Here is a 20,817-nt window from a genome sequence, read left to right on the forward strand (position 1 = left end):
CGCGTGGCCTCAGCTCGACCCCAACCCTGGGCCTGGCCAGGCCCCGACATCGAGGCACCACCATCCTCCCAGGAGGTGAAGAGACCACTTGGCAGGTCAATGGGAGAAGGAGCGTCAACGGCTCTCCCCCGCCAGGTGTCGATCGCCCCTGGACTCCCCGGGCGCGGGCTCCACCCCCCTGCTGGGTGTCTGGACTCCCTCATCCCGGACCTCCCGACCTCCAAGAGCGAGGGTCCGAACATCAAAGGACACCAGACCTATAACTGGGGCAGCTCCAGAGCAGGAAGGCATTTGTATCCTGGAGTCGAGAGACACCGAGAAGAACTCATCCTTGACGGACTGCTGGCGCTGCCGCAGCCCTGCCTTGTGAACCCATCTCTGAAGCCTGCTGGCGCTGCCGCGGCCCTTTGCAACGTGAAACCTCTTCTTGGCCTGCTGGCGCTGCCGCGGCCCTCTGCATCGTGAACCCTCGTCTTAGCCTGCTGGCGCTGCCGGGGCCCTCCTTCGAGAAACTATCATCCAAGCCTGCTGGCGCTGCCGCGGCCCTCCTTCGAGAACTATCATCCTAGCCTGCTGGCGCTGCCGCGGCCCTCCTTTGAGAACTATCCTCCTAGCCTGCTGGCGCTGCCGCGGCCCTCCTTGCGAGAACTATCATCCTAGCCTGCCGGCGCTGCCGCGGCCCGACCTTGCAGACCCCTAAGCTCGAGGATTGTGAGCTTCCCTCTTGCCGCCCCTGTACCGGACCGGTACCAAGACTGTCCCGCTACCCCTTTCCCTACAGAGACTAGAATTGAGAGGACCCTCGTGTCCTGACCCCACTGTATTGCTGATAACCTTGCCTCAAGAACCGTATATAAAGTGTGTTGACCTCATCCTTGTGTAGTGTCTATCTGTGGGGGGGAAGTTACTCGTCTGTACGATCGCTGGAGACGGCCCTCACCGGAGGCCTCTCCCCCTGTCCTCGGCCGACCCTCCGGGTCCCCGTCTAACATATACACGAATCATCTATTGGACCGATAATAGACTGAGATTCAAATGCCAAGGTTTGTGGGAATGTATTAATGTTATGTTACTCTTACAGGTGCCGGTAAGCTGAAAACACCAGGGTGTGGCAGTCTCTCTGTTTCTACGTTATCCACTTCCCCTTTCCCCCTCATTCCTGGGCTCAGAGTTCTCTGGGACCAGGGGTGTTTGGGAATTGGGAAATTCGCATCTAGACGACCTTCAACTGATCGCCCCCACAGAATTCAGGAGGTTCAGGTACAGCGTTCTTGACAACGGGGGCACAGGAAGCAAAAGAGGGGAACAGGGGGGCACAAAGGGTTACACAGTAGTCACAAGGGGATACAAGGCAGAATGCAACAGAGTAGCAAAACGCAGGCAACAAGTGGGCAGGGGGGACTCACGTGGACCAGACGGGGTACAAAGGCAGAGTACGGAGCAGCAGATGCGCAGGCAACAAGTGGGCCACGAGGACTCACTAGAACCAGCGGTGGCGGAGCAGGGTGGCGGCAAGAGCCGGGGTAGCGCCACAAGGAGGACCGTGTATTGGGTGGGGGGCGACCTACCTGGCAAAGACCCCGAGTGGACTGCCAAAAGCGTTAGGTATTTTTGAAGATTTTTGCACCACCCGAGGTCTTGAAGTTAATGTTTTAAAATCTAAATTTATGACTTTTAATCAGCACAAATCCTTCAAGGGCAGCATATTTATGAATGAATTACCCCTAGAGCAAGTAAAGGCATTCAGCTACCTGGGTGTTAATATCCAACATGATTTGCGATGGAACCAACAGGCTGAGCTGGCAACGCTTAAACATTGCCAACTGGCTGGAGCGTTGAGCTCTGAGCATGCTAAGTCACTAACCAAACCAATTGCCCCTGCTCTTCGCGTTTATGACGCAAAGGTGGTTAGTTCAGCCCTTTGCGGCGTAGAGATTTGGGGATTTGAGAATTTAGGTAAAATGACTGCATCTGAAAATAGGTTCCTACACAATCTCATTAACCTACCCCAGAGTACCCCTATGTGTCCTGTTTTTTATGATTTAGGAACTAGACCAATTGAACTTATTGCTAACTTGCGACCAGTATTATACTGGAGGCGCTTATGGTCAACTCCCGAATTAAGAATATTTGCAACAGGACTTATGGATATAATTAAATGTGACATTTTTTACAAAATCAAATGGTTATCCGGCATCAGGGGGATTCTTGGAGAACTAGGAATGCAAGAGTTATGGGAGGATCCACTTAATGCTAGGTTTCCACCAAAAAAGGCCCTAAAGGGTATATATTGGGAGGTGGCAGCTTTCTAAATTTTTTAGGACTACTGCTCCACTCTCGCTCACAGGGATTTTCCTTGATTTTAAAGATGTGATTACCCTAGAAACATTCTGGGATGATATAACCAAGCCACTGGATAGAAAGCTCTATTTCCAGCTTAGAATTGGTAGTTTACCAATTAGAGAATTCACATCTAGGTGGTCAAACATGTGGAAAGGTTTCTTGTCCCTGTTGTCCGGCCCCCATGGAAAAATTACCCATATGCTATTTGGGTGCCCTGCGTATTCCGCCCCGTGCAGGGTTTGGTTGAGCGCAATGTGTAAGTTACTAGGTACCAGGAGTGTCATGACTGCTGCTAGAATTATTTGTACTAATTCTCCTGTTTATATAGCAGTGGCAAAGTTCCTAGGGTGGTCTTGGAACATTAGGAGCAAAATGATCAAGGGGTGATTCGTCCATGTTGTGCTTTTGTAGTATATTGTGTATTTTAGGTATTGTGAATTGTATGCATTTTTTACTTTTGAGTTGAACTATATTTTAGGTATTATGAATTTTATGCATTTCTATTTTTGAGATGAATCCTATGTATTTTATGCTTTTATGACATTTGTCAATCCAGCTGGCCTCAAAAACATCACAAGATATGAGGGGCATTGATGGAATACTATAATATCCTGGAATGAACATGTAATGTTTTACACAATTTGGAACTGGTAAATGTGAAAATAATGCAGTTAATATACATATATCGTGTTGAAACATTAATAAAATGTCACATAAAAATATCCCATACAAGTCACTTGTCTATAGAAAATACTGTTGAGATCAAATCTGTGTATCAGAAAACCTGCTGTAGTTTATTTCATTTATACCTATACGGATTCTGACAATAATCCGACTACCTCGTTCATCCGGACATTATTTTAATACATTATTTTTAATGTAATGACCTTGCCTAACCTTGAGCCCAATCACCTGGCTTTGGGGAAACCATCTTCCTTATTAGATCAATGAATAACTAGTAGTGTCTTCCAGAAGGAAGGAGAAGACTTCCCTAGGTGGATACTGGTGGTCAGCCCTACCTACCAGCCATGTATATGTATAAACCAAAGCCTGATCTCTGTGTTGTATTAAATGGTCATACCGCCCCCCCCACCCCAGCCACCAGCAAAATACTGCTGCTGTAAGTAGCCATGTTGTGAATAATGGAAATTCTGGAGAACTCCACACTTGCTTCAGGGCTTCTTTGACAGGTAGTCGTGGTTGCTACCTGGAAGCAGCAATGGGGCTGGTGGGGAGGAAGGGGTGGTTGGGGGGTATCACTATAAAATGTTTAAAAATCCCATAACTTCAGGTCGTCCGGCTGGACGGCCGCCGCTTCCTATCCTGGGCCTCTTCCTGGCACCCTGTGAGAAACAGGAAGTAGGAAGCACCAGGGCTCTCACTCTCCCAGCAGCCAATCACAATGCTGCAATGCTGCGTTGTGATTGGTCTGAGTTCTGTTGCACAGCACTCAGCCAGGGGCTATAGGGGTGGGCATGTTCTCCATTCGGGCTGTAATGCCATGCGGGCTGTAATGCAGCCTGCATGGAGAAGGGGCAAAGTGCGCATGATTGGTTTTGGGCGGCCTGAGAGGGCTGATCAAACAATCATTGCGCTCTGAAGTAGGGTTCTACCACTCCACCCTTGCTCTTCAGCCCCACCCACTCCCTCAAGCAAGCTTCCACAGCAGGAGGACAAACTAAAATAAGATGATAATTATCATTTAATTTTTCCCTTTCTTTTGCTGTTCTCAGGCGGTGAGTGATGCTCCTCCGCCTTATCGTAGGAGCCGCCACTGTTGGCAAGGCAGAACAGTTTTTCTGCTTTTGATACTTCAGACAAGATATGGCCACGTGAGGAAAGCACTAAAGATAGCTACTGCCGCTGTCTTCTTATGAGAAAACTCGGGTAGATCCAACTTGCTTGTAATTCACACCTCATAGCAGAGTGCACTACATGTTAACGTACTAACTCAAAAAAATATATTAAGGCGATGGAAACCAGGTGCTGTCAATATTTTTATTGTTGGGGGACAAATGGCTGATGACTGGTTCTTAAAACATATCATCTAATAGGTCCATTCCCTTCCTGATGAGTAACAATAATGTACAGTGGCACAGAGCTACCCACATACCACATATAATCTTTGATATGGCTTTGAATGCTGTGATTTCTCGAGGGTTCATTGTCCAATACCTCGATGACAAGTTTCCATTGACTAAAATGTTCACGTATGTAGACTTTACAATATGAGTTTTTTGCACTGAGTCAGGGCACTAGGCACTGGGACTCACTTGGGTATGCAAGTGTTCTTGAGGATGTGCGTTTTGTGGTGCAGCCCCATTATCGTGTTTCATGTACCTCTTTGTAGACACATTCAATAAAATGTCCACCACTGAGTGTTTGAGACAGACAGTCTATAATGGATTTACCATGCCTAATCGGTATGAAAATAAGTGCCTAAAAGTTTTTTTCAGGAACTCCACCTTGTCCAGCCAAATGTTGGTATTGTCGAATATCAAGATGGTCTGCTTTTGATCTACCTCATGCCTCTTTCATCCACCAACCATACTTTATGTCCCTTTATCTCACTCTTTCAGATTCTTTTTCAGCTTTGCTTTCTCCACTGCCACTGTGTTGGTAGTTTTCTATTTCTTTGCTCTTTGCTTTTTCTCTGTTCTCTGGGCCACTGTAGGATGATGAAAAATAAGTCCCAATCCCAAACCAGAGCACTAGTGCCAACGTCTTGCAAGTAATAGCACTGCATGAAGCTATTCATGGGTCCCGCCACTACCTCAACACTCTTTACAAAGTCTAACTTGCACATCAGCACCGTTGCATGAGAGAAAATGTTCTTCTCTTTCGGGCCTCGGTAAATGCCGGCTTTACCACATGGTCAAGCTCTATGACCTCCTCATTAACCTCCATCTTAAAATACAGCTTCCTGGAGATTGAGATGCACACAACCAGGAGGGCAAACAAGAGGAAGACCAAGGTGAAAAGAAATGCATCGTTGAACATGAAGTCAGAGCAAGAGGTCCTATGTTTCGAACAGGGCGCTAATTCGCCTCTGGCGAGTTGCGCTACGGGCCTCTTGGAGAGGGAAGCAGGACTTGAACAGAGGGTTTCTCCAAACATGCTTGCGGCTTGGCCCTCCAACCAGAGTTTCAAATACAAAATATTGCAGTCACAGTGCCAGGGGTTGCTGGATAAATTGATCTTGGTCAGAGCCTGAAGGCTGTCCAATTTCCCAGGAGGTACTGACGTCAGCAGGTTGTCCTGCAGATACAGCTCTTCTGTCTCATTAGGAAGGGAAGGCATTTCTTCCAAGCCTCTGTAACTGCAGTTGACTTTTAATCTCGGGGCTCCCAGAAGCGTGCATGTGCACGGGTGGGGGCAGGGACCTGCACTGCAGGCTTTTCGCCACGCGAGCATTAATAGGACCAGCCACGGACAGAAACGCATTCTGCAAAAAGACAACAACAAAAAAGTTATTTAAAAAATTGTACACCTACACAGACACTTAACCCATGCCATAAAACATGGATCACATGCCAATTACCTAATTGACATATTTGAACGCACTGTTGTTTCTTTTAGTTTATAATATTACATCCAGACAAATTCTTTGTGTTTTTCTGTTTGAGAAACATTGGATTTTATTATAATCCGAACCGATGAATGCAGTGGAAAGGGATGAGTCAGCAATATAATAGCGTGCAATCCTATGTTTTGGGCCGGTAATTCTTTAAATAACGGTCAAAACATTGCTCCTTTCGGGGCTTTTTTCATGTTTTCTGAGTCTGCAAAAAGCTCCTGGATACTTGTCTAAAATCACCTCGAGATTGCGGTGTTACCCCTGCATTTTCAGGTAATTAAAGGAGATGTATTGTGCAGAACAGAAAATCCGTTTAGTAAAACCAATACACATAGGGGCAGATTTATGAGTTCTGGCGCATCTCTGCAAATCAGCAGGGATGCGCCAGAACTGATGCGTCACGCGATTCCCTCCTTGCGGCACCACAGATGCGTCGTATTTACAATGCGGCGCACCATAGTGCAAGGAAGGGCAGATGCGTGACGCATCTTGTGGTGTACGGGCGGCGCATTGCTGGAGTAGCATCGCAAGTGCGACGCAACTCCTGCAATGTACAGAGGCCACCCATACATAACGTGGTGCGTCACTCCTTATGCCTGCTTCAAGCAGGCGTAAGGATTTGACGCAGCAGCGTCGTAAAACTGACTCAGTGAAATCTTGTAGATTTCACTGTGTCAGTTTTATGGGGCTTTTCTACGAGGGAACGCCCACCCTGCGACAGAACGCCCACATGAAACCTGACGCAGGTTCCATGTGGCGCAGGGCTTTACAACGTGAAGCATCTGCCTAGATGCGTCACGTTGTAAATAGGTCGCAGGGATGCGCCACGTTTCCGCGCCGTTGCGTCACGCAACGGCGGCGTAAACGTGGCACAAGTCCGTCATAAATCTGCCCCATAATCTTAGCACATATATGACAGCACACTAGTAAGGTGGTATCAAGTTTAACAGTTTATTTCTTTAAAGTTATGTTTTGATACAGCTTTGTACAGAAACATGTGCTGTTCATTTCTGAGGCGAATTACTGTTGTCACTAATTGGTAGTAATGTTGTACATGACGATTAGCCCCCGCACTCAGTGGGCAAAAGAATGCAAATGGAGATTACGATATTTTATACTCTGCTATGACGTATTTACAGCTCTATGTTGTGTTGTGCGTAAAATGAATAAATATTATTTAAAAAAAGTAAAACATGATCATGCAATTAAGGGCCAGATGTGCAAAGCTTTTTTGTAGTCTCAAAGGGCCCGATTATCAGAATCATGCCGTATGCGAACGTAAAAACATTTTTTAATGTACAACGGCCCAATTTGCGATTTGGTAACCTATTACTAAATTGCAAATTGAGTTTGCGATTTGGTATTAGGAAGGGGCGTGTTGAGGTTGTCCCGTCCTAATACCGAATCGCAGTGGTATGTGTAACTGCTTTGCGACCAGAATGTGTTCGTAAAAAATTCACATTTTACTTCAAGTAGGTGGTAACCCAGTCGCAAATGGGACCCCATCCTCTTTGTGAATGTTTGGAAAAACATTTTTTAACCCTTTTGTTGTGCCCTTCGGCCAACGGCAGTCGCGGGCACTACCTCCGTAGTGCTGCGCACGTCCGTTCGCCGACGAGGCCCTGCCCACTCAATGGAACGCCCTGCACCGCGGCGGAATGGCCGCCGTGGTTAAGGTGTTAAGAGCAGGCAATGGTTCCACAGACCACTGCCTATTCTTTTCATTTTTCTTTTTGAAAAGCTTCCCATTTTCCTTTAAGGAAAACAAGATGCATTTAAAAAGAATGCTTTATCGAAGTGCCATCACAGAAATGGTGGTCTACTGACCCCAGCAAGCTAACATAACTGTGAGTTTTGCGATTCCCAATAGGTGAGAAACCGAGACCTATCTCGTGAATATTATTGAGGTAGGTTTATTTGCTATCCACTTGGAATTGCATAATGTGTTAAACACATATTTGTACATTGCTGTTTGTGAGTATCAAATAGTGAATCATAAAAATGGTAATCGCAAACACTTGTCACACACAAAAAGCAACTTGAATGTTTAACAAATTTGGGGGATGGATGACTTATGAACCTTATCGAAAATTTTCCTCATTAAACCTCTTGCATATGCAAAAATATTGGAGTAGGCACCTCACTCACTTATCGTGACATGCTTCATCATCGGTGCCTAGCCCCACCCGGATAGGATGATACCACCAGGGCGGACTTCAGAGATAGAATGGGAGTTCTTAGATTAAATCAAACTGAATAAGCAGGGATCCACTCGAAAATATACTGTTAAAAATACCTACAGGTATAACCAAAGGCTTTTTTATTCACAGGGTACCTGGGGTGTGGATAAAAGGTTTCTTGGGGTTTCTTATTGAATATAATTGTTCAATTAAACCTCCTGTAAATCTACCATGCAGGGCCATCCCGTGCATATGTATAAAACACACGGTTGGTAGGCTTCATATCGTGGCAGAGCTGGGCAGCCATTGCATTTCTAAATGCCATCAAGAAGGGAGGGGTTGTGGCTGTTGTAGCGCTGTGTAGTTAAAGTACGCATGACAGACTGGTGGGTCTCTGGACATGGCCAGTATGACATGCGTACATCCGAATTCTCACTCAAAATCCACTGTGTGCTGAGGCTGTGGGCTGGGGCAGCAATAGCAGCTCTCTGTGTTTTCACTGGGGCGCCTTGATGACTTGCCTAATCCCCTATACAGCCTTCATGCTATATATCTTAATATACTTCTTAAGAGCTACGTCTCGATTGGATCTCAACACAAAGAACCCCAAGCTCTCGCACAGTGGATTCAAATAGTGCGGGCGGGTGAAGCATGCAATATGCACATTATTTTAAAGCGCACAAAAAATGGCTGTTGTTTTTGATTATCTTCTTCGCGGGCATCCTTCCTGGTAGCTAGTGTGAGGGTCAATATGTACTGGTGAGATCCATGCTGGCAGCGTACACATGGCACGTGTGCACATTTGGACATTATAGTGAGGTAAGCTGCCTTTTTATAAAGTCTCCTTTTCTTCTGACGATAAGTATCATTGAAGCACGCAGCACAATAAAGCATCGTGGTGTCATGTACAGAGCTGCTTACTTTGGAGTGGAGGAACTAGGCTCGAGTCTCGATGTTAGCTCATCATTCTGAGATTCGGGGAAAAAACGTTTAATCTCCCTGTAGCTAAAAACATTATAACCGTGACCTTGTCTAATGTAACTGATGCTCATGGAAAGTGCTCCAAAGCCTTTTGGTTGAGTCATGCTGTATAAAAACTGCAAAAAAAGAATAACTGTAAGTTTGCAGTTGTGTACAAGTTGAAAAATATTACTTTTATCCAATACAATTGTTTTCAAAACGAGGCACTATATTTCAGTCTTTAAAAACTGTTACTTCTCCATAGCACAATACAAAAAAAGAGAGTGAGTTCAAATGGGATTTTCTATTTACTTCAGGTATCATTGCTGTTACTTGTTTCCTTATACCTCATATATTCATTATCTGAGTTAGTAATCATCAAGTTGGAAGTTCATAATTAAATAGGTCATATCATATAGCCATGCCTGAGAAAGTTTTCAGTGAAACGTGGACATGTGCTGCTGCTAGGAATAAATAAGACAAGGAAAGCTGTAATTGGATGCTGTGGTATGTCACAATCAGAGCTACCACAGATGGTTGAACCAAAAAGCCCCTTATACAATATCCAATGAGTACGTTTCTTTGCAGTGGTTGACGGTGTGTGTGCATGTGTGCTGTGGAAGCTTTGCTTGCCTTTCTTCTAATGCTTCTTTGAGGTAACACTACAGACAAGTAAGGCGTCTGCAGCTGCAGTACCACTCTAGCGCACTGTGGCAAGATATTATGCAATGAATGTGCAAGTGAAAAGACACTTTTGTGTGCAAGTTGTAACTGGGTAAATTATGACAGAAGGCTAAATGTTATCCATCATTTACTTGAGTTCTTTAATGCAGTAATTACAATTTGCCTTCCCATCCCTTCAAAGTTATGATTTGGCATTACGGAAATGTAAAATCTATCTGCATACATTTGCCTGTGTACTGAATGTAAAGACTAACAGCTAGATTCATCAACCGAAATTGCGATCGCAATAGCTGCGAAACAGCTATTGCGATCGCAATTTCTGCTCCCGCAAGTCATTAAGCGAAAAACCAGCAAATTGCGAATTCGCAAACATAAATTCGCAGAATCAATGTGGAACCCCCATAGCGAATCTGTAACAGCGATTTTCCACTTATTCTACAAATTATTTTGAGAATTCACAACTAAATCGCAAATTCAATTCAACAAACATCGCAAATTGCGAAAAAACCTAAATCGCTAAATGCGAGCCGCAATTTAAGGAAAAGTCAAACCAGGTGGTAACCATGAAGTTCAATTGGTTAAAAAAAAACATTTCCTAACAAGAAACAGGTGTGGGGTAAAACAAACACACTTAAGGAGACACAGTAGGAGCATGAGGACATTCACAATGCCACGTCTATACATTGTGGCAAGGCGGCTGAGGCTCCAGGCAGGATCCAGGAGCACATCTTCCGGCTGCGGATAACACTCCTGGGCCAGACTGAAGAGGAGATCTACTCCAAATACAGGCTGAATGGGGCAATGATAACTAAGCTCATCCGAGACCTTGACCCCCTGATGCAGCACCCAACAAGGAGGACCAATGCCGTGCCCACCCATGTCCAGGTCCTGTGCTGCCTGCACCTCCTGGACTCCGGAAGCTTCCAGGGGATAGTTGCATATGAAGGGGGATCTCTCAGAGCACACTGTCACGCTGCCTACGGAGTTTCCTAGATGCCATGCTGAGCCGGATACACCACTACATAACCTTCCCAACCACCCAACAGAACTTAAACCAAACAAAGCTTGACTTCTATAACACCACTCAATTCCCCCATGTAATTGGCTGCATTGACTGTACCCACACCCACATCTGCCCACTCGCTGAGACAGAATACATGTAGCGGAAACGCAAGTCCTACCACTCACTGAACATCCAGATGGTCTGCAATGCAAAGACATTCATCACTGACATAGTGGCCCAATACCCGGGGAGCACGCATGATTCGTTCATCTTCAGGCACAGCGGCATACACATCCGCTAGGCCAGGGTTGACTTTGGCGAAGGACATCTCCTAGGTAAGTACACATACCCACATACAGTATGTCAAGACCATGTAGCTGCGCATAACAGGCACTGACCCTCTGCTCCCATCCTTCAGGTGACAGCGCCTACAGCCTCCGTGAGTACCTACTCACCCCATACCTCACCCCTGCTACACCACAGGAACGGTGTTACACTGCTTCGCACATTCACACAAGAAAAGTAATTGAGCGGACATTTGGGATGTTAAAGAGCCGATTCCGCACCCTACACAAGACTGGTGGGGCCCTCAAATACCAGCCTGAGGTCTGCTGCCGCATCATGGCCGTTTGTGCCATACTCTTCAATATTGCTACCAAGCGGAGGATACCTGTGGAGATCTCTGGTAGTGTGTCGGAGGGGGACAACCGGCCACCTGCACATGTGCATCATGCACGCGGGGAGAATCCTGCAGAAGGACACAGGCGCTGCAACAACATTACACTGAACTATTTTTAGTGCACCCATACCCCTCACACAGCACTGCACTCTTGCAAGCCACATGAAATAATGACATGAGTAATATTTGAGTTCAAAATAAATAAATTCTCATTCTATTTTTCGAACAAGGTCTAGAACTTTTTTGTATTTTACAAACAACATAACTGCTGTATTGCATCATACAGCCTCTTGAGTGCAGAGCAGGCGTTCTTGGTACATCAGGATGGCACTGCTGCTAATATTCAGCCATTCACTGGCACTTCCTGCCAGACGCACCCTGTCGCCTCTCCAAATCCACGTCGGCAGTGTCCGGCCGTGATGCTGCACTGGGCCTGGTACTGCAGCGTCGTTCTGGTGCCACCGGCACAGACAGGCTGCTCAGGATCGATGTGCCCTCACTGGCATCATCACCCCCCCTTGCATGGGCATGGCCACACACCTGTTGGTTTTGGATTGCGGTGGTGACCTGCTCCAGGACCCTTGCAACATCCTGGCTGCATTGCACCATTTGAATTTGCATTGCCAGGGACCGGCGTGACAGCTGGGATGTTGCATTCCCGATCAGGTGGTGTGACCTGGTATATGCTGACGGCGGTGGTGGCGGGTGATGTCCTGCTGCGACATCATCAGTTGGCTGTTCTCCTTCACTGCAGCAATCAACTCCTGCACACTTTCGGTGAGCTGATTCACATTGCGTGCAGTCTTGTACAGCTGCAGCTGCATGGCTGCCATGTGCTGTGCCTGCTTGCGGTGCACAGCTAGCATCCGGTGTTTGATCCCTAGCCCTGGATCTTGGGTCTGTTGCTCCCTCTCTGCTCGTGTGCCCCCATTGCGCTGCTGCCTCAACCGGCCGCTTGCCTGCGAACGCACAGTGGCTGTGCGGCGTGTCTGCCTCCTGGGTGGTGGTGGGGCCTGTTCCATTGCCATGTGTGACGCATGGGGTGGTTGCACTCCTCCTGTGGCTGCAGGGGTGGCCCTGTCTGCATGTCGAGGTGGTGGTACTGGTGCAGGTACAGGTGTGTGTGACGGTCCAGGTTGTGGGGCAGGATGGCTCTCTCCCTCCGCCTCCTCTGGGGTCTCCTCGATATGGAGTGCCTCGCTGTCTCTGCTTCTGCAGCACCTGTTTTGTAAATGGGTGCATGATTATTGATATGAATCTTGCACATGGGATGTTGCAACATGCATGCAGGCTTGCATTCCCTGACTGGCTTTAGGGATATGTTTCGCTTGACAGTTCTGGCTGTGTGTGGCTATCAGGGAACTATTGTCACACTACTGGTCCCACAATGCAACAGTGCGTTTCTGATGTGCAAGGACTGCCTTACTGGGGTTATCAAATGTCTAGCTCGGGGGGCATGGGCATTCTTAGGGGACGGGGTCGCAGTTGCATGGCTCTTACCTTGTGATTGTTGTGTGGGTCGGGAGGTGTCCAGCCTAGTGACCCCCACGCAGGTTGCAGGGTTGATGGTGTCCTCAACCAGGTCTTTAAGTGGTGTGTTGGCGGCAACTGTGGAGTCTCCTCCTGTGGCATGTTGCTCACCCGGCCTCTCTGCTATGAGCTCCTTGGCACGCCCTGAGAGGTCATACTAAGCATGGGCGGAAAATCCGTTCCGCTCGCGGATTTTGCGGATTTTCGGGAAATCCGCAATCCGCGAGATTTGCGGATTTCCCGCAAAATCCGCAAATTCGCACGCAGCGGATTTTTTTGGCGGCGCGCGGCGTTGGTGATACAATTTTTGCGGCGCGCGGCGTTTATCATCGTTTGCCGAGTTGTTTTTTTCGATAGTTTGCGAGTGCTGCGCCATTTTGGATCTTGCTGTGTGATCCCGCGGGAATTTGCGAGCGCGATTACGTCATCGCGGCTTGCCAGCGATAGTTTGTCAACGCGAGTACGGCGAGATCACGTCTCGCGGTACTTCGCAATTGCGAGATTTGAGATGCGGCGAGCGAAAATATAAATTTGCAATTCTGCACAAGAAATCCACCAGCAAGCAGCATAAACCTTCTAGAAATGATGATTTTTATGTGAATAACTCCTTAGTTTGACATTTGCCTGCACTTTTTTAGCGAGGAGTCCATTTTGGGGAGGGGGGCAGGGGGGTGGGAGGAAGGAAGTGCCCCATAGTCTTCAACTTCCTGTTCCTGTTCAGCAGGCTCCTCCCAGTGCTTTGTCCATCTCCTGGTCACTTTTCATTCGGATGTGGACCTGGAAGGATTACTTTTTGTGGATGCTGCTGGATCTTTGGATTTGAGGCCTTTTTGACTTTCTTTGGATCACTGTTGGATTAGAAATTTTACAAGTAAGTTTGTTTGGGGCATTACAGTTGCTGCAACTAAAATTTTGGGATTTTCGATTTTTGGGCTGTTTTGGGGCCTTTTCCCCAGGGGTACTCAGTGGTGGGTGGACTGATTCTTTCTGTGGGTTGTCTTGAACTTAAACATCATGGAGGCCATAGATGAATTGGGATTGTGCTGATTTTTCTGTGTTTTTCGATTTTTTTTTTTTGTAAAATTTTGTGTTTTTCGATTTTTGACCTGTTGTTGGGGCCTTGACCAGGGGTAGTGAGTGGTGCATGGGCCTAGTCTTTCTGTGGGCTGTCTTGAATTTAAACATCATGGAGGCCATGGATGGAATGGGATTGTGCTGATTTTGCAGTGTTTTTCGATTTTTGGGCCTGTACTTGTGGCCTTTTCACCAGGGGTATTTGAGTCTAGCATGGGCCTAGTCTTTCTGTGGGCTGTCTTGAATTTAAACATCATGGAGGCCATGGATGGAATGGGATTGTGCTGATTTTGCAGTGTTTTTCGATTTTTGGGCCTGTACTTGTGGCCTTTTCACCAGGGGTATTTGAGTCTAGCATGGGCCTAGTCTTTCTGTGGGCTGTCTTGAATTTAAACATCATGGAGGCCATGGATGGAATGGGATTGTGCTGATTTTGCAGTGTTTTTCGATTTTTGGGGGTGTTCATGGGGAGGGACATGCCATGTGGCTGGTGGCCATTTTGAGTGCAGCTACAGGCACTGGCCATGTGCTGGCAGGCAAGTGGCCATTTTGAATGCAGGCTTTGTTGTTAGGCCTCCAACCATTTTGCCTACTTTTCAACCTTTATTTATGCCCAGGGGTAGTGAGTCTTGCATGGGCCTAGTATTTCTGTGGGTTGTCTTGAATTTAAACATCATGGAGGCCATGGATTGAATGGGATTGTGCTGATTTTGCAGTGTTTTTCGATTTTTGGGCCTGTACTTGTGGCCTTTTCACCAGGGGTATTTGAGTCTAGCATGGGCCTAGTCTTTCTGTGGGCTGTCTTGAATTTAAACATCATGGAGGCCATGGATGGAATGGGATTGTGCTGATTTTGCAGTGTTTTTCGATTTTTGGGCCTGTACTTGTGGCCTTTTCACCAGGGGTATTTGAGTCTAGCATGGGCCTAGTCTTTCTGTGGGCTGTCTTGAATTTAAACATCATGGAGGCCATGGATGGAATGGGATTGTGCTGATTTTGCAGTGTTTTTCGATTTTTGGGGGTGTTCATGGGGAGGGACATGCCATGTGGCTGGTGGCCATTTTGAGTGCAGCTACAGGCACTGGCCATGTGCTGGCAGGCAAGTGGCCATTTTGAATGCAGGCTTTGTTGTTAGGCCTCCAACCATTTTGCCTACTTTTCAACCTTTATTTATGCCCAGGGGTAGTGAGTCTTGCATGGGCCTAGTATTTCTGTGGGTTGTCTTGAATTTAAACATCATGGAGGCCATGGATTGAATGGGATTGTGCTGATTTTGCAGTGTTTTTCGATTTTTGGGCCTGTACTTGTGGCCTTTTCACCAGGGGTATTTGAGTCTAGCATGGGCCTAGTCTTTCTGTGGGCTGTCTTGAATTTAAACATCATGGAGGCCATGGATGGAATGGGATTGTGCTGATTTTGCAGTGTTTTTCGATTTTTGGGGGTGTTCATGGGGAGGGACATGCCATGTGGCTGGTGGCCATTTTGAGTGCAGCTACAGGCACTGGCCATGTGCTGGCAGGCAAGTGGCCATTTTGAATGCAGGCTTTGTTGTTAGGCCTCCAACCATTTTGCCTACTTTTCAACCTTTATTTATGCCCAGGGGTAGTGAGTCTTGCATGGGCCTAGTATTTCTGTGGGTTGTCTTGAATTTAAACATCATGGAGGCCATGGATTGAATGGGATTGTGCTGATTTTGCAGTGTTTTTCAATTTTTGGGCCTGTACTTGTGGCCTTTTCACCAGGGGTATTTGAGTCTAGCATGGGCCTAGTCTTTCTGTGGGCTGTCTTGAATTTAAACATCATGGAGGCCATGGATGGAATGGGATTGTGCTGATTTTGCAGTGTTTTTCGATTTTTGGGCCTGTACTTGTGGCCTTTTCACCAGGGGTATTTGAGTCTAGCATGGGCCTAGTCTTTCTGTGGGCTGTCTTGAATTTAAACATCATGGAGGCCATGGATGGAATGGGATTGTGCTGATTTTGCAGTGTTTTTCGATTTTTGGGCCTGTACTTGTGGCCTTTTCACCAGGGGTATTTGAGTCTAGCATGGGCCTAGTCTTTCTGTGGGCTGTCTTGAATTTAAACATCATGGAGGCCATGGATGGAATGGGATTGTGCTGATTTTGCAGTGTTTTTCGATTTTTGGGGGTGTTCATGGGGAGGGACATGCCATGTGGCTGGTGGCCATTTTGAGTGCAGCTACAGGCACTGGCCATGTGCTGGCAGGCAAGTGGCCATTTTGAATGCAGGCTTTGTTGTTAGGCCTCCAACCATTTTGCCTACTTTTCAACCTTTATTTATGCCCAGGGGTAGTGAGTCTTGCATGGGCCTAGTATTTCTGTGGGTTGTCTTGAATTTAAACATCATGGAGGCCATGGATTGAATGGGATTGTGCTGATTTTGCAGTGTTTTTCGATTTTTGGGCCTGTACTTGTGGCCTTTTCACCAGGGGTATTTCAGTCTAGCATGGGCCTAGTCTTTCTGTGGGCTGTCTTGAATTTAAACATCATGGAGGCCATGGATGGAATAGGATTGTGCTGATTTTGCAGTGTTTTTCGATTTTTGGGCCTGTACTTGTGGCCTTTTCACCAGGGGTATTTGAGTCTAGCATGGGCCTAGTCTTTCTGTGGGCTGTCTTGAATTTAAACATCATGGAGGCCATGGATGGAATAGGATTGTGCTGATTTTGCAGTGTTTTTCGATTTTTGGGCCTGTACTTGTGGCCTTTTCACCAGGGGTATTTGAGTCTAGCATGGGCCTAGTCTTTCTGTGGGCTGTCTTGAATTTAAACATCATGGAGGCCATGGATGGAATGGGATTGTGCTGATTTTGCAGTGTTTTTCGATTTTTGGGGGTGTTCATGGGGAGGGACATGCCATGTGGCTGGTGGCCATTTTGAGTGCAGCTACAGGCACTGGCCATGTGCTGGCAGGCAAGTGGCCATTTTGAATGCAGGCTTTGTTGTTAGGCCTCCAACCATTTTGCCTACTTTTCAACCTTTATTTATGCCCAGGGGTAGTGAGTCTTGCATGGGCCTAGTATTTCTGTGGGTTGTCTTGAATTTAAACATCATGGAGGCCATGGATTGAATGGGATTGTGCTGATTTTGCAGTGTTTTTCGATTTTTGGGCCTGTACTTGTGGCCTTTTCACCAGGGGTATTTGAGTCTAGCATGGGCCTAGTCTTTCTGTGGGTTGTCTTGAATTTAAACATTATGGAGGGCATGGATGGATTGGGATTGTGCTGATTTTGCAGTGTTTTTCGATTTTTTTGTGCTCTATAACTGAACTGATGTTCCTCTGTCTTCCATTTTTTTTAGGTGCACAAGACTCAAGAGAACCACCAGTGCCAGGAAGAAGTCCTGCAGCGGTGTGTGTGTGCAGCATAACGTCACGCGACGTCACGTCTGGCCTCAGACAACTCTACAATTCGTGCAACTGCGGCCTGCTGTCTGACCTGCTCTGAAGAAGATGGCCCCGCCCCCAAAGAAAGTTCTCCGTAGCTCCTCTAGCAAGAAAGTTGCTAGTAAGGAGCAGAAGAAGCAAGTTACCAAGGAGGCTGGTGTGCCACCCGCCACTTTTTTTGGGAGCAAAAAAAAAAGTACGCCTGCAGCAGCAGGATCTGCTGGGGACCAACCTGAGAGCAGCACCCCTGCTCCATTGGGTTCAGTGCCTCCACCACCACGCCAACTTAAGTCAAAGCCCTTGAGTGCTTCAGAGGCAGTCAGTGTACTTCTCCAATCACCATCGACCAGTGATGTTGGCTCATCGCAAGAAAGTAGCAGCAATGTCCCTGAATCAACACAGGTTGTTGTAACTCATCTGACAAGTGTTGAACAACCACAGCCGCAACAACAACACCATGTGCAAGTACACGCCCAAGTACATGTGGAAGGAGAGGCAGCAAAAGGAGATGCGCAAGCAAAGGTGCATGGACGTTCACAAGTGCCCATAATAGTTGTTCCTCCCGAAGTAGGGGCACATTTGGAAATCGACAATGAAGCTGAGGTATCATTGGAAGCCACTCCTCCTGATGATCATTCATTGTCTTCCACATCCCTAGCAAGGAAAAGATCAAGGGGGGTGTCTACATCTTCTTCAAGCCCACCTCGTTCTGGTGCAAGTGATCTGTCTTGGGAACCACAACTGCGGTCTGACAGTGAGGCAGAGGCACACCATGATCTGACACCGGTACCTAAGCGTAAAAGGAAGGTCGTCCAAAAACTCAAACCTATGGAGTGTGATGAGGCTCAACAAGAAGTGACAGATACTGCTGGTGATGAAGCCTCTCACGATGACGACGAGCCAGTCATCACAAAGGTCACTGCAGCCCCACCGGGCATGCAGCAAAGAGACATTTTGACCCTATCCCGAGAAGCTGCTGAGCGTGATGATGATGTCGGCGAGGAGGCAATGGAAATGGAATCATTAGATTTGGAGTTAAGTAGTACACCAAAACCTACCGCTTCCATATTTCTTCGCAAGAAGGTACCCACCTCGTCCTCGACCTCAATTCGTGGTGGTGAAAGTGCAAAACGTACTGAAGTTCGGCAATCCACATCCTCCACTTCATCTGTCATTAGCAGCAGGACCACCACCACCAGTATCGCCGCCTCCTCCGGCCCCCGAAGACATTTCAAGTCTCCAGTTTGGGACTTCTTTAGTGTTTGCCCAAAAAAGGAAAACGTAGCCATTTGTAGCCTTTGTAAGCTTCGATTTAGTCGTGGTAAGCTTGGTTCTAACTATGGTACCGGAGGCCAGAGAGGTCATCTTGAGAGAAGGCACGCTGTCGAATGGTTTCCGCACCTAGAGGCGGTCAAGAAAGCCGGAATTGCACGTAATGAAAACGTTGATTTGTCATCTGCTGATGACGAGGAGGTAGAAGAAGACGATTCAAACACTTCACTTACACCCAGTTCCCATGTCAGCAGCACACCCCATGGGAGCCACACTAAGAGTGTGGGAGAGAGTGAGACATCAATGCGGAAAAGTTCATCAGCGAGCGTAACTGGGTCGAAGAGATCATCATCATCCCGTAAATCATTGGTCCAGGGCAACATTAAAAAGATGTTGTTTACAGAAGCGCAATATGAACGCAACCACCCAATGACCCGTCTGTATAACACTAAGCTGGCTAAAATGCTAGCTCTGGACCTTCTCCCTTTTTCTTTTGTAGAAGGGGTTGGTTTTCTAGAATTAGTGACAGCGCTCTGCCCTAAATGGAAGGTTCCTAGCCGGTTCTATTTTGCCCGAGTTGCGGTTCCAGCACTACATGAAGATGTTCTGAAGGTGATTGGGGCAGCTTTGCAGAAGAGTGCTGTTCACACTATACATCTGACAACAGACATGTGGACCAGTGGCGCAGGCGCTGATTACATGTGCATCACTGCACACTGGGTCTCTTTTTCAGGGGCTAAAGCAAAGCTAAACTCAGGTGTTGACACTAACATTGTTTTTAAAGGTGCTCGGAAACATGCAACACTAGCCATGTTTGGTTTGGAGAAACGTCACACAGCAGAAAACATTTTGGATGTCTTTAACACAAAGGTCCTTAACTGTCTGTCCCCACTAAAACGCAAGGTTGGTTATGTTTCCACGGACAATGGCTCCAATATAGTTAAGGCCATGAGGGACGGTTACTATTTCAGAGTGCCGTGTTTGGCGCACTGTATAAACCTGGTTGTCCAAAAATTCTTGGGTAATAAACGCAGTGCAGCGTACAGTGTATTGGAGAACTGCCGAAAAATTTGCAAGCATTTCAGGCATTCTTTTAAGGCCCGCAAGCAGCTGAGGAGCATGCTATATCAATGTCAAATGCCAGTGAAAGCACTCATCCAGGAGGTGGTAACACGTTGGAACTCAACCTTCTACATGCTTGAGCGTCTGTATGAGCAGTATACGCAACTCGATCAATATTTCTTGAAAGAGGGTATAGAGGAGCTGAGGATGGGTGGGCCGCAATGGAACATAGTTGAAAGCCTAACACGCATGCTTCGTCCTTTTGAGGTCTTCACACGTGCAGTCAGCAAGGAGGACTCTAATTTGGGAAAAGCTATCCCATTGTTGTACATGCTGGAGGACCAACTGAAGGAGGTGTGTTCTGTGTTTCGAAAAGATGACAAAAAGAAAGACTCTTTGCTTCTGGCTGAGCAATTATTAGAGCTCCTACAAGGTGATGAACGTCTTAAAAAGATCCACTCAGAACAGCATTACATTTGTGCTACTATTCTGGATCCACGCTACAAAAAGGCGCTGGCAGGCAGAGCATTCTTTCCTTTTGCTGATGAAGATGTTACAAAGTACAAACGTTGGCTAGCCTTGTCAGCCAAGAAGTTTGAAACAGAACGGCTGGAAATTGAAGGAAATGGCAGTACATCAGCAGGCCATCCCCAGTCAAAACAATCCACTTCTGCACCTGTGGCTGTGGCACAAGTGACCTCTCAGCCATTAAAGACACCGGCAACCGGATCATCTGCACGAAAGACAACAGAAACATTGGAGGCTGAAGAGGATTGGCTAGCTCTGCGTGGGTTTGGTTCTCAAAAGGTCAGAGGCACAGCAAGAGCTACGCAAAGTGGAGGAACCTTGGAGGAGGACCTTGAGTCGATGGTGAAGGACTATCTGAATGACTCCACAGAGGTCTATGTTAATTCTGACCCATTGGCGTATTGGCATGGGAAAAAAGAATTGTGGCCACAGCTCACCAACCTGGCTTTAAACTACTTGTCTTGCCCACTCGCAAGTGTGTCTTCTGAACGGGTTTTCAGTGCGGCTGGTGGGATTGTAACT

The 20,817-nt window shown here is 47.0% G+C and overlaps 1 protein-coding gene across 1 annotated transcript in view; it reads right to left on the minus strand.

Annotated features, from left to right (window-relative positions):
• Nucleotides 1–4,327: 4,327 nt before the first annotated feature.
• Nucleotides 4,328–20,817, minus strand: part of LOC147692776 (platelet glycoprotein IX-like) — a 43,541-nt gene continuing 27,051 nt past the window's right edge. The window contains exon 2 of the mRNA XM_086936829.1: nt 4,328–5,788. Coding sequence (XP_086792955.1) covers nt 5,149–5,787 — 639 coding nt within the window. The 5' untranslated portion in view covers nt 5,788 and the 3' untranslated portion in view covers nt 4,328–5,148. The remainder of the gene's footprint in view (nt 5,789–20,817) is intronic.

Source organism: Lissotriton vulgaris, chromosome 9, assembly GCF_964263255.1.
Source record: "Lissotriton vulgaris chromosome 9, aLisVul1.2, whole genome shotgun sequence".
NCBI lineage: Eukaryota > Metazoa > Chordata > Amphibia > Caudata > Salamandridae > Lissotriton > Lissotriton vulgaris.